At 39.9% G+C, this 13,327-nt stretch overlaps 1 protein-coding gene across 1 annotated transcript; it reads left to right on the forward strand.

Annotated features, from left to right (window-relative positions):
• Positions 1-4,131: 4,131 nt before the first annotated feature.
• Positions 4,132-13,260, forward strand: slc7a14b (solute carrier family 7 member 14b). The gene is made up of 8 exons (XM_079863533.1): positions 4,132-4,203; positions 7,196-7,741; positions 9,651-9,887; positions 10,011-10,228; positions 10,328-10,474; positions 11,010-11,218; positions 11,637-12,484; positions 12,859-13,260. Exons 2-8 carry the CDS (start codon positions 7,444-7,446, stop codon positions 13,173-13,175), a joined length of 2,274 nt encoding a protein of 757 aa, XP_079719659.1. The 5' UTR covers positions 4,132-4,203; positions 7,196-7,443; the 3' UTR covers positions 13,176-13,260.
• Positions 13,261-13,327: the final 67 nt, after the last annotated feature.

Genomic DNA, 13,327 nt, shown 5'->3' on the forward strand with positions numbered 1-13,327 from the left:
TGAAGTTTAATCTCACATTGATAGAATTAAGTTTTATCTTGAACGTATTCCTCACCTAAGGTCAAAGGTTAGTGAAAATCTTATCAGTAGATTTATCAATGTATTTTCATTGATATGGGTGACTATTATAAAGACCTCCACTGTGAAAGCAAGCCTGACTTTGAGCCTCCAGTCAGGATGTCATCAACCGCTGTGCACAGAGAAGAGCCTGAAGTGGCGCCATGGACCAGCACAGGGAGGAAACGTATTAGAGAGCGATTTCGTGCTACTTTGGCAGGGCTGCTGGAGTTGGAGGTCCTGAGAGTCAGACATAAAGCAATGGTGGAGACTGCCCTGGAAAAAACTGAAACTGATCCTGAAGATTTAACTTCAACAAATATCCAGCAGGGACAACATCATTACTGGGTGGATAAAGACTCATTCCAACTAAAGCTCAGGCGCAGTTTTTCTGAGGAGGCCATTCATGAGGTTGGAAAATCCAGAGGACTTTGGTCGTGTTCCAGTCATTCATCTGACGACCTGCTTCACCATCAGTGCCTGACGGAAAGAAGCTGGCATCACCAAGAGCTTCACTCACACATGGAAAGTCGGTCAAGAGCAAGCTCAGGTTTTTGCGACAGCAACTTTGGGGATGTTTTTACCCCCTGCGACAGTGACGATAATGTCCGCTCCCTCTCCACCTCTTTGGCCTCCTTAAAATACAACTCTTTTGGAGAGAGAGAATGTTTAACAGGTGAGGAAACTCTAAGGCACCGACCCATTTTATTGCAAGAGCATAGAACAGTTCAATCCAATTTCTCCGATGAGGCGATTCCTGAGGATGGTTTCCGATCTGTAGCGGATCTGTATCCAGACTCACACTGGCCAGATGTTTCAGACATACTTCAACCCAAAGTGGTCCTGCAACCCACTTACCGTTCTGACCTTGCAGGTCACCAGGGCATGGAAGTGTATCGCTATCCCAGTCCACTGCATGCCGTGGCCCTGCAAAGTCCCCTATTTGCGCCACACAGCCCCCAGAATAACAGGGAAAAGAATGGAAGACATTTTTCCGGAAGCTCTACAAGCTCCTCGCCGAGACCGGGCTTGGCGTGTCCCTGGAAGGTTTCAGAACATTCATGCTGCCTTGCGAAATCCACCTATTCATCATCATCACCCAACTTACTCGGGAAACACATCAATTCTTTGGGCAGAAATATGCACTTAGAGAAGCACAAACGTGAGGAGATCATTTTGAAACGGGCCCGAGTTCAGTGCCACAGTCATACTGCTTCACCAAGAGATGGAGGGATGCCCTCACGGCCAAAGAGAGGCATGCACCGCACCAGCTCCCTACACAAAAACAAACCATCCTTCTATTCTTTTCAGTCCACATATCTACAGAGAAACAGATGTGAGTTGTAATGAGCACAACATACAAACTTTGAGAAGGCATCTAAATGTATAAAGCCTTGCAATGAGACAGATGGCTGCTTGGACCAACCTGATCATGTGCAACCAAGCACAAAAGTCTTTTCACTGAAACTAATATGCAATGTTGTGATTGAGGGATGCAAATTAAGGACACCATGAATGTGAAAAATCCAGAAATGCATGGCAATAATCAACACAAAGATTAAACACTGTTAGTGATTGCATAGAAACTCATTTATTATGTGTTATATCGTTCAATTTGATTAAACAGTGCATGTAAAAACGGTCTTTTCATCTGTGATTAAGTCATATTGTTATGTGGCATGTTATCAATTCTCTTTTTGAGAAAGCTCAGGATAAGTTAAAATTATGTCGGAACGAAAATGCAAAAGGTATGAAAACTCCATCGTTTTAGAAGCTTAGCTAGAAGAGGCGGGTACGTGCATCCTAAAATAAAATCGTTTCCAAAACACTTCGTGTATTTGGTTAAGTCTTAATCAGAGTCTGAATAAACAAAAGTCTTAAAAGTACGTTTTTATGGTAGGCTATATTATAAGTTCCATTTACTACATAAACTTTAGATTACAGAAAGCGAGTTCGCCTGGTGAGGTAAACAGGAACAGTTCGCTGATTAGATTCACAGCGTTCCCTGTAGTTCATGAATATTAATTAGCACAATGTTGACGTTATCGCATACTCGTTCACTTTTTCGCTTTAACATATCCTTTTATATCCACCAGATGTCATCAGAGATCTTTTGAGTTTGTCTAAATTTGAAGTTAACTGTAGCTTGTGCACATGTGAAAAAAAACGAAAAAAAAACAAAAAACTATTGTCTCCTTTTAAAGTTAAATAAATTGTGTCAGTAACAACAATAATAATTTACCCAAAGTACTGTTCCACTGACCTGTAGTGGGCCAAGATTCAGGCAAGAGCCAATCTTCAGAACATTGTCTAGGGGGAAAATCCAACCGCTTAAATCTCTGTGATCCTGCAGTTTTCACAGAAATTGTGGAATAACAGATACTGCTGAGTGTCAACAAGAGCGCAGAAGCTATGAAAATGTGACTAAATTCACAAGGTTTGGATGTGGGAGTGAAGGTCATATAAAGGAAATATTTGAAAGATAATATTGCATAGCCAAAACCAATTTTTATCACATTTTACAGAGCTGTTTTTTGGGAAGTCAAGTAGGCCTATGTTCTAATGATTTTTTTCTATGTTCTGATTTTGTATTGTGAATGATGTTTATGTAAATAAATAAAAAATATGTAATATGTATTTTCTTTGCTGATACATTCGTACCAGCCATAGTTTTTTTTTATTCACTTACTCAATGCAGTTCAGAAAGAAATCTGTGTTCCTTGGTTCTTATCAGGAGGAAATATGTTTTTTGACATCCCATTGATGTGGTATCACAATGGTGCATTTGATTTTGGTTATGATGTAGTTGAGCAGTAGCTATAGCAACGATGACTCATCTAGTAAGATCTCTTTGAATATTCTTTCTCGCGCGCATACTTAACAGTTTGCTCTTTAATGTAAGGTGCATTCGTATGTAAATTGCAAATGAAAAGACGAGTATAACCATAAGGCCAGAAACATATACGCAAGTACGCGAAGGCTAAAGTTTTTATCTTCTAGTGAGGCAAGAAGATATGCCTTTTTCGCGCGTCGTTGCGTTGGGAAAAAAATAAATAAAACAGAATGGAAACGCTTACATGGCAACATTCAAGCACGTGCATTAAGTGACTTACTGTAACCTACGTACATAGCCTACATAAATTGTAATTTCAACGGATTTTTTTGTCTGTGAACTGAAAGAGTGCAATGTGCGTTTGCATATAATGGAATTTCATTTGCATTGATTGGTAGGATGACTAATGCTGGTGACGATTATTATGCTTAGAAACTAAGTTTGACATGAATTAGCATGGGTAATAAGGTTTTCTGTTGAAATGTAATTGACCTGGCTATTGTTGTTTTTGCAGAACAAGCATGATCACTGTTGCAGCGAGAGCTACCGTTGCAAACACTTGTGCTACATTGCATTCTGACATTCAGTCGCCATGGCGATCCTTTTGTTTCCTGCGGAACCTGAGATCCACTTGAGTCTCAGCCATTGAAGTTGAGTGGCAGAGCAATTAAAAATGAATTAAATGCAATAGACATGCGTTACTACAATAATAATGAAACTGATGGCTTTGTGTCTTTTCAGGGCGCATGTCTTTTTGCGAAGGGTATTCAGTCTGCCAACAGCTGAATTTGTCAGTGCTCTTATTAACTTCTCAGACAACAATGAATGTGCTGCAACAAGTTTATTTGAGTAGGCTATACAAGCTGTCTGTTTTCTGATTATGACAGTAATTGATGTTGTGGCTCAGTATGATGTCCAGTTCTGTTTTTCTTTATTTTGTGAATCTAGTGCTTTTTGTGCACCATCATGGAAAAGATTGGAATTGATCTTATATATTTGTCCTGGTAATATAGCTGTCAAACTGCTCATTTAATCTAATCTCATCAATCTCATCAGGGAAATAAAGTATGTAGCCCACACTAACCTAACAGAGAATGACCATCTAAAAGAGTCTGGGAATCTCTAAATAGGCAGCTGTTGAATAGCGGACACATCTTTTAATAATGAACTCTCCTCTGATCACACGGAGAAGAGCCTAAATAATTCACAATGTCTCCGCATTATGTCCCCTGCTGTCTCTAACAAGCTTTGCCTGGATTCCTCCTGTACCGCTGCATCGACATTATGAAGCATACAGTGTAAAATCCCCACCGGTGAGTTTTTGCTCCTTTTCTGCCAAGGAAAAATGTTTTGGATTTGAAACTGGACACCTGTATTTCTGTTTCACAGAGCAAGAGAACTCTAGAGCTATTTGTTTTACCAGAGTGGACAGAGTAGTTGCAGGCTTTACTTTGGCTCGGTTGGAGAAAATTGTATTGGCTATGTCTGTTTTAAGAGCAATTCATTTATGGCTCAGTATAGCACTTTCAGCTCTCCCTTGACAAACCACAGAAGAACCTCATCAATATTATACATGGAAAGGTTACAGGTTGCGCAAGTTAAATAACTTATTGGATCCAAATTAGATCACGCATACTCCAGATATTTTGGATTAAGAGAAACAGCAAGAGTCAAATTTAAATCTGGGGATTATTTTAGAGGTATGCTAATGTTAAATCTGTATTTTAAGTGCATTATCCAGATTTAATACTATTTAGGCTAAGGGAACAGTACTTTATTAGAAGCATCATTATATCGTCATGGTATCTGTACAACAATGGAACTGACCAAGGTGCTGAAAAAAAAAATGGCCAGGATAAACAAATTTTAATTACAGTTTACAAGGCATTAAATTCATCTTAAATGATACTTAACTTGCATTTTAAAAATGTTTTATACACAATTTGAGACTTTTACAAGCTTTAAGAAAGGTTTAGGTTTCAAAATCTTTCAGGAGTTATATTTGAGCTGACATATTCTAGCTGACATCCATCACCACCATCAATATTTGCATATTGAGTTACATTTGGTCTCCTTTATTGCCTTTATTTGCATACTGCATTATCATTGATCATTTCTTTCTAACATAGGCCACATATTTAATAATCTATAGCTGCGTTAATAGTGCTTTATGTATGCTGAATCTACTATAGTTTGATTTTTTTTTTTTTTCTCCACAGAGGTTAAGTGTCATTCACAAACCGTTAAATCGCCGGATTAAAAAGCAACAGTTTTTTTATTTATTATTTTTTTAGAGGAGCCTACTATTTACATATCAGCTCCAATAAGGTAAACTCAAATGCCATTCATCGACAATGAAGTGCTTTACTATCTGTTCAATTTGATGAATTTTCACTTCCGAGTGACAGACGGTTTCTTACCGAACGACGTTTTTGTAAACATGCGTTATACGGACATCTTTGACCGTTGCGCCAGGTCTCGTTTCATTCTCAGTAGCCTATCCATAGACAGTATAAGAGCCTATCTCCCGCATGAGTCGCACATTAAAAGTGGTTCAGCTTTTAAAAACGTTCTTTTCCATTCCATTTCAATGCGCTGCGTATCGCTTTTTTTTTTTTTTTTTTTTACCGAATCCAAAACCGTGCTGTGTAAATAATGGAATGGCGTCTTTTGCTGGAGCTTTGTGTAATTGTGACTGATGTCTGACTTCTCTCCTTATATATAATGCCATTCATCTTACCTCTTCCAATCTATTTCCTATTCTTTGCACAGGACCACATGTAATCACAGATCCCTTTTTAAGACTTCGTAATTCATTTCTACCCAGAGAAGATGAGAGCCAGCCTTAATCTTTTATGTTTGTCTCTAATCTGTGAAGAGTAACATATTGGGTATGTATTGTTTAAAATATTGCAGTTTATATTTGTGTTCATTGGGTAGGTCATATGTCTTTTATGACCTGGCATTCATTCTATTATTCAATTTCCAGTTATTCACTCAATTCCGCCAGGTGAAATAGAAACAGGAAAGTGAATGGGTTACTCAGACCACAATATAATTATAATGTCTATAATATGGCACTATTATGGAGACACCTGAGAGTGTTTGACGTCTGGTCTCTCATTCTCTCTCTATCAAACTCCAAAGATAATGTGGATATAACTTCCCTCCGAATATCTGACATCATCTGGTAAATCACTGTCAGCTGTGCATCAGTTGGCGTGTGTTTTGATAACAGCTGAGATATTGTCAGGTTGTATGAACAGAGCCTGCAGTGGGACTGGTAATTACCAACAGGCAGACCCAGCAGATCTCGGGGTCTGTGATGGCAACCGCAGCTTGTCTCAGTGAGCGGCAGGCCTGCATTAGATTGAAAGAAACAAGATAGCACTGAGTGGTGATGCTATCTGTGCAGGGAAAAACAAAAGAAGGCCTTGAGGTACATGGTGGATGGAAGCAGATGGTGTGACTAACATCAAAGACGACGGTTCATAAATGGGCTTCATGCAGATAGACAACAGAAAGTAGTGTGGAAATGGAAATGTTAGGAAAAACTGTAGTTTTCAAGCCTGGAAATGTTATTTAAGCTGGGAAAAGGCATTACAATTTCTAAAGTAAGTTATATTTTGATATTGTTATGCTAATCTCTAAAGTATGTAAGGATTTCCAAAGCAGTGGGATATATGATGCTCATCTTAAATATTGTTTAACACTAAATTTTCTGACATGTTTTATTAAGACTGTTGGGAATTTATTATATTAATCATGCTTATTATATATTTCTAGTTAGTAGTAATATATTGCATATTCTATTTCTTTAGTACACACACATATACAATATATATATATATATATATATATATATATATATATATATATATATTGCAGTAAGTATAAGTATATTATTTAATTTAGGAAAAATATCTGCTATTATATTTTAGGAAAGAATCACCAGATTAGCAGGCAATTTAAAAAATGTTTATATCTTAAAGCACCAACTTTGTTCTATTTACAGACTTCTGCACTGTTTCCCCAGGCTGAAATATGACATTCTGTTCACATTGTTCTCTCTATTAGTATATCAATATCCACTGGATATCTGATGCTCTCCATATGCTAATCTGCAAGTTTAATGAGACGTGCCACCATAGCAACATTTCACCTAAATGAATGAAGGGACACTTTCTATTGTTCGGCTATTGGAATATGTTTCTCTGCAGTATTAAACCCAACATGATGTCACCGTGTTTTCTTAGTTTCATTATCTTTGGATGATATGTAATTTGCTTTCCTTTTTTTTTGTAGGAAGTCATTGCTTATTCAATATAGAGCATGTTGATTGATCAGCTCATGGATCCTCTCTGAGACTGTGCGAGAGAGAGAGAGAGAGAGAAAGAGAGAGAGAGAGAGAGGGAGAGAGAGAGGGAGAGGAGACAGTCATACAAGACAAGTTTAGAGGAAACACCTGGAACGACAGATTGGGGAGGTGACACTGTCACATAAGAGAGGACAAACCTTACCCTTCTTTCATCCGAGTCTTCCTGTTGTGGAGGATGAGTGCTGTCTTTGCTAAACTGGACCCCAGGAGAATTGAGTGGGAGTCGTCCTGGTATGGACTCCACTCACGAATCCTGCGCACTAAACCTGTGGACTCCATGCTGGAGGGCCCAGATGACCTGCATGGCACCAGACTTGCCCGTGTGCTCACTACAGTGGATCTGGTGTCACTTGGGGTGGGCAGCTGCGTGGGCACTGGCATGTATGTGGTTGCCGGGCTTGTTGCTAAGGAAATGGCAGGACCTGGAGTGATCTTGTCCTTCATCATTGCAGCTGTGGCGTCCATTCTGTCAGGTGAGACTTTATGACTATTAACAATTTATAAACATTTTGCAATTTAGAGCGTTAACAAATCACTGCTGGTGCTCTAACATAAATAGGCCTCTCATCTTTCCTGTCGACTCTAAAATAGCATATTTTATGTTTTTCATATGTGCCCTTGAGGGCGGGATGACCCCACCTGTCTGTAGTTACAGGCAGCTGTGATGAGGTTTTCATTGCTTTATTTAGATGAAATTCTTCAAATTTAAGTCTAAAGTTCATGAACCCACAGCAATATGCTTTATGGGGTCTTTTAGCTAGCCCTCAAAAGTTGTGATTTGACAAAGTATTTTATAAAAAAAATTATATATAAAAAACAATTAAGAACCAACTAGAGTAAACCAGACCCATAAGACCCAGTTCTAGACGGGGCCGGTTTCACAAAGCTATTTTAGACCGGTCTATAGTGTTAGACAAGTCTAAAATTTGCTCATAGACTAGTCTAATGCAAGTTAGACTGTTTCACAAAAATAAAGACTGACTTAATTTAGACCAAAAAAATTAGACACCTTACCCCCAGGCTAACTTAGGTCTAAGACTCTATGTTACCTTGGCAACCAGCAGTAACAATCAGTTACATTACAAACTGCCAAAAGAAAAGGGAAAATGGCTCATAATTTAAACATTTCTTCTTGTTACTACATTCTCCGCTAAATTTCCCAAGTAAAATGTCCTTGTAACTGTTATACTCCTCCAACAAACACATATTTTCCACTGGGGTAAACTGCACTGAGCGGTTGAATGCGCTTACTCGATCCGCCATGTTTTATGAAAAGTGTCTTATTTTACCCAGAATGCATTGCAGTGTAGTCCTACTTAAGATAGTCAGAGTCTTAAGTGCTTTGTGCAATGGTCTGATTTTGATGTCTATCTGAAGTCTGACTATCTACTATATCTAAGCCATAGTCAAAGTCTATCTTTGTGAAACCGGCCCCAGATCGTAACCCCAAGACTGAGACTTGTCAGTACAAGCACCAGTAATGGAGTAATACAATAAAATAATAAAAATAATAAAATGCTGAATTTATTTCAAACACCAAACAATCAAGTTTTCTTTGTTTACAATTTTCAAATAAATACAAATAATTTTACATTTCCAGTAAAACTGTCAGGGTTTGGGTAAGTGAAAGGAGTGAGGACACAAGTGCAGGACAATGGGTATTTATTGAGTATGAGACTGGACTGGACTGGACTGGAAACATATAATGTACATATGACAACAAACCAGCATAGCATTGCAAACACAGGGAAACTAAATAGGGAGAGCAAACAAAGCATGTAATGAGGGAGGACAGGTGGGGTACATTAATCAATAATCGGATAATAAGATGGGTGGGGTTAGACAATCAACAGGAAAGCCCATGTCACAAGGAAATCCATGTGCTTACACCAAACATGACAAACACATGAGCACATGGCCAGCAAACACAAATCACCAGCCATGTGCCCCAACAAAACAAGACATGAACACACAGCTATAATAGCCTCATAAGCCACGTGTTCACACAAAACATGACAACATGAAAGCACGCATGCAGCCAGTGATAAACACAAGCTGCATGCAACTCAGCACAAGACAAAACATGACATGAAACAAGGCACACAGACAAGACAAAACAGGAGTGTCAGGGCTCTGTCACAAAACCAAGAAGCAGACTAGACAGAAGTGACAGAACCCTGACAAAAACTTGGTAAACATTAAACATGGTCAACTTTATATTAAATTTTCATAATAATCAGATAATGAAAACACATAAGCTGAGATCCAAATCCAGACCAAAGCCACGTCCAAATAAACCTCAAAATTTCAAAAATCATTCCTTAAAGTATATTGCTCTATAATGTACTTGCTAAACAGCTAACCTCAGGGCTTTTCACACAGGGGTCTGCTATGCTGAGTTTGGAGTGAGAGTGCCCAAGACAACAGGCTCTGCCTACACGTACAGTTATGTCACAGTGGGAGAATTTGTGGCCTTTTTCATTGGTTGGAATCTCATCTTGGAGTATCTGATTGGTACAGCTGCGGGGGCCAGTGCTCTGAGCAGCATGTTTGACTCTTTAGCCAATCACACCATCAGCCGCTACATGATCAACCATATTGGAACGTTGAATGGCCTGGGTGAGTGTCTTTCATAGTAATGATGCTACACAAATTGTTTGTGCGGTTTATGGGGTCTTTATGCATTCTTAATGTTGATGTTCATCACACAGCTCATTTATTTGTCCATGCATCTCATATCAGGTAAAGGAGAAGAATCTTATCCAGACCTGCTGGCTCTGGTGATCGCTATGTTGGTGACGGCGATTGTGGGTTTAGGGGTGAAAAACTCTGTGGGCCTCAATAATGTGCTGAATGTTATTAACTTGATCGTGTGGGTCTTCATGGTGATTGCCGGATTGTTTTTCCTTTCTGGAGCCAACTGGGAGGATGGGAGGTTTCTTCCCTATGGCTGGTCAGGGGTAAGAATGTTAACTGTAGGGGAAAAAATGTCTTTATTTAATGGGATGTTTAGCAAAATGACCTACTATAGAGATCAGTAAATATTGTGTGCTCTGTAGGTCATGCAAGGAGCTGCAACCTGTTTCTACGCCTTCATTGGCTTTGATATTATCGCCACCACTGGAGAAGAGGCCAAGAGTCCAGACACTTCCATTCCATATGCCATAACGGCCTCTCTCGTCACCTGTCTCACGGCGTACGTCTCTGTGAGTACAGCGACTCCTCTCACACTCCAGTACTAAACTGCATGTCAACTTAGGATAGTAATTCATTGTTTAACACAATCATTTTTAACAAGTTTACCAAATATGATAAAGTTAATCTATAGTTAAATCTGCTTTCTAAAGGCTTGTTAGATTAATCATGATTATTATTACTGACAGCCATAGTTTTTAATAGTTCAAAATATAAAACAAAATTGCATATAATTTGTCTTTCTATGGAGTTTCTTCTCATTATTGTCACAATTATCTTGTTGGCTGGGGCTTGTCAGGCAGTATTCTCTATAACAATTCATTAACAATTCATTTTTTTCATAATTATATCAATTCATAATGTAAATGCACTGCAAATAGACAGATAGATAGATAGATAGATCATCCTACAGCCTCCATCCACAGCCACACCTATAAATGAGATTTAGAATGAGAGTGTTTTCCAGAGGACATTTCATGCAATGTATTGCAAATTGTTTTGACAAACTACCAAATAATACATTTTTTACCTGTGTGTATGTCTTAGGTGAGTGTGATTCTGACATTGTTGGTGCCATTTAACCTGATTGATGGAGATGCTCCGCTCATGGAAATGTTTGCCGATCACGGCTTCCTGGCAGGGAAGTATATCGTAGCCATGGGTGCTGTTGCAGGACTCACCGTCAGCCTGCTGGGATCTCTGTTCCCGATGCCCAGAGTCATCTATGCCATGGCGGGAGATGGTCTGCTCTTCAGGTACATTAATTAGTTTCAAGGGAAGTCAGTTCACTCAGCAGCCAAATTTGCAATGCCTCCAGGTATGCTACATGTGATGTGGAATCCACATGTTCCAGATGTGGCCCGGATCTGGGCCAACACTATGTTGCTGTCTGGGTGTGAATGGAAAATATTATTCTGGAACCAACACTGCTGAAAAAGTGGGCAGGTACTGATGCACTCTAGTGGCAATTGCCTGTTGTATTTAGAAGGCGGGACTTCTATTACTAGAGCCGCCATTTTGCGTGTTACATTTTCCCTTATTCATATCAATAGGAGTGCACTATCTTGGGTAATATAAAGTCGTTTATTTGTGTACAGTCCTTTCTTTTCTTGTTATGCTCATATGCTTATTTTTACAGGCATTTCATCCTAAGTTTGCTTGTGTGTATGCCAGGTTCCTGTCCTTTGTGAGTCCCCACACAGAGACCCCCGTGGTGGCCTGTGCTGTATCGGGGTCTCTGGCTGCTGTTTTGGCTCTCCTGGTGAGTCTGAGAGACCTGATCGAGATGATGTCCATCGGCACGCTGCTGGCCTACACGCTGGTGTCGGTGTGTGTGCTACTTCTGCGATATCAGCCCGATAAAGACAGCTTCACCAGTTTCCTCACAGAGCAGGAAGAGGAGGAACGGAAGAGAAAAGAGGAATTAATGGTGGCTAGTGAGAAGGACATGAACTCACCTTGTGGAGAAGGGTATGCCGACAACCCCTGCGGGGCCAAGAACCTTCCCTCCAAAGGAGACGACGAAACACTGATTGAAAAGTCGGATTCTGGGGGCTACCAGTCGGATAGTTCTGGCTTCGGCGTTGGAGAGAATGGCATCGAGGCGGACGACTCCGGTCTCTTGAAACGCGTATTGGGGTCTCAATATTACACTATGCGGATGCGTTTGGGCCTGCCGAATGTGGGCGATAGGCCCACTCCTGCAACAGGGCGTACTGTTACTTCCTGCGTTCTCCTTTTCTTCATCCTGACCTTCTTTCTATGGATGCTCGTCATCTACGGCTTCGACCGGGTTTCAGGAGGAGCCCGCTGGGCAATATTGCCTTTTATAATGACTATAATTATCCTCATGGTTACTTTGGTTGTTATTATTCTTCGACAACCTGAGAACCCTAAAAAGCTGCCTTACATGGCGCCCTGTGTGCCCTTTGTGCCCACAGCTGCCATGCTGGTGAACATATACCTCATGCTCAAACTGTCCACCATCACCTGGGTGCGCTTTGTGGTGTGGTGCTCACTAGGTAGGCCAAGACTTCTCTTTATATATGCTCCATATATTCCCAATCATCTGCAAAGGGCCGTTCAAACCAAAAACAATGACTATAAAGATAACTGTGACGATAACTATATTAGCATCCACACACCAACGTATGATAATATTTTTATATTTATTATAAGCACATGCTGAAGATATCTCATCTGCTGCTTTAAATGCTTGAGCTCTTTAAAGTTGAATGGATTCTGATTGGCTGTCAATGTTTTAATTGCTCATCATCTGGAAAAAATCTGATGTTGTGGACTTCCCTATTCTCATATTATCAAAACAATTTTTAAATGTATTATTCTAGTTATGATGTGAACGGGCCTTACCTGACCCCATCTCTTCACCCTACAGGTGTGCTGATCTATTTTAGCTATGGGATGTGGAACAGCTCACTGGAACTCAGCGCTAGAGAGGAAGCGGCTCACGCCAGCTCCTACCAGAGGTACGACACGGAGGTCGACGACAGCTTCAATGTTGATGAAGACCTCCCTCCTCAGATGGACCAAGAGGAGGGACAGTACCAGGGCTGGGCAGCTGAGGAGCGTGGCTATCAGTACCAGCAGCAGGATGATGAACAGAGACCATCCAACAGTCACAATTACAGAAGTAAAGGCAGGACCAATAAAGGCTTTGAGGAGCTGGTCAATGAAGAGTATTCACCGGAGTGAGCAATATAGACTAAACTGTTGTCGCAGTAGAGGTTGGATTTGGGTGACCATGATTTTTTCAAATTGAATATGTTCCTGGATCAATGGAATTACTGACAAAAATGTGAAAAGAGTTTTAAAAAAAGTAAAAAAAAATAATAATTACCGTCATT

The sequence above is a fragment of the Squalius cephalus genome (genome assembly GCF_949319135.1).
Source record: "Squalius cephalus genome assembly, chromosome: 25".
NCBI classification, from domain to species: domain Eukaryota; kingdom Metazoa; phylum Chordata; class Actinopteri; order Cypriniformes; family Leuciscidae; genus Squalius; species Squalius cephalus.

Bases quoted from the DNA above. Each gene is read 5' to 3' on its own strand.
- slc7a14b (XM_079863533.1), top strand. From the start codon at position 7,444: ATGAGTGCTGTCTTTGCTAAACTGGACCCCAGGAGAATTGAGTGGGAG. The intron at 10,475-11,009 runs GTGAGTACAGCG...TGTATGTCTTAG, and splicing joins GTCTCACGGCGTACGTCTCT to GTGAGTGTGATTCTGACATT. The intron at 12,485-12,858 runs GTAGGCCAAGAC...TTCACCCTACAG, and splicing joins TGTGGTGTGGTGCTCACTAG to GTGTGCTGATCTATTTTAGC.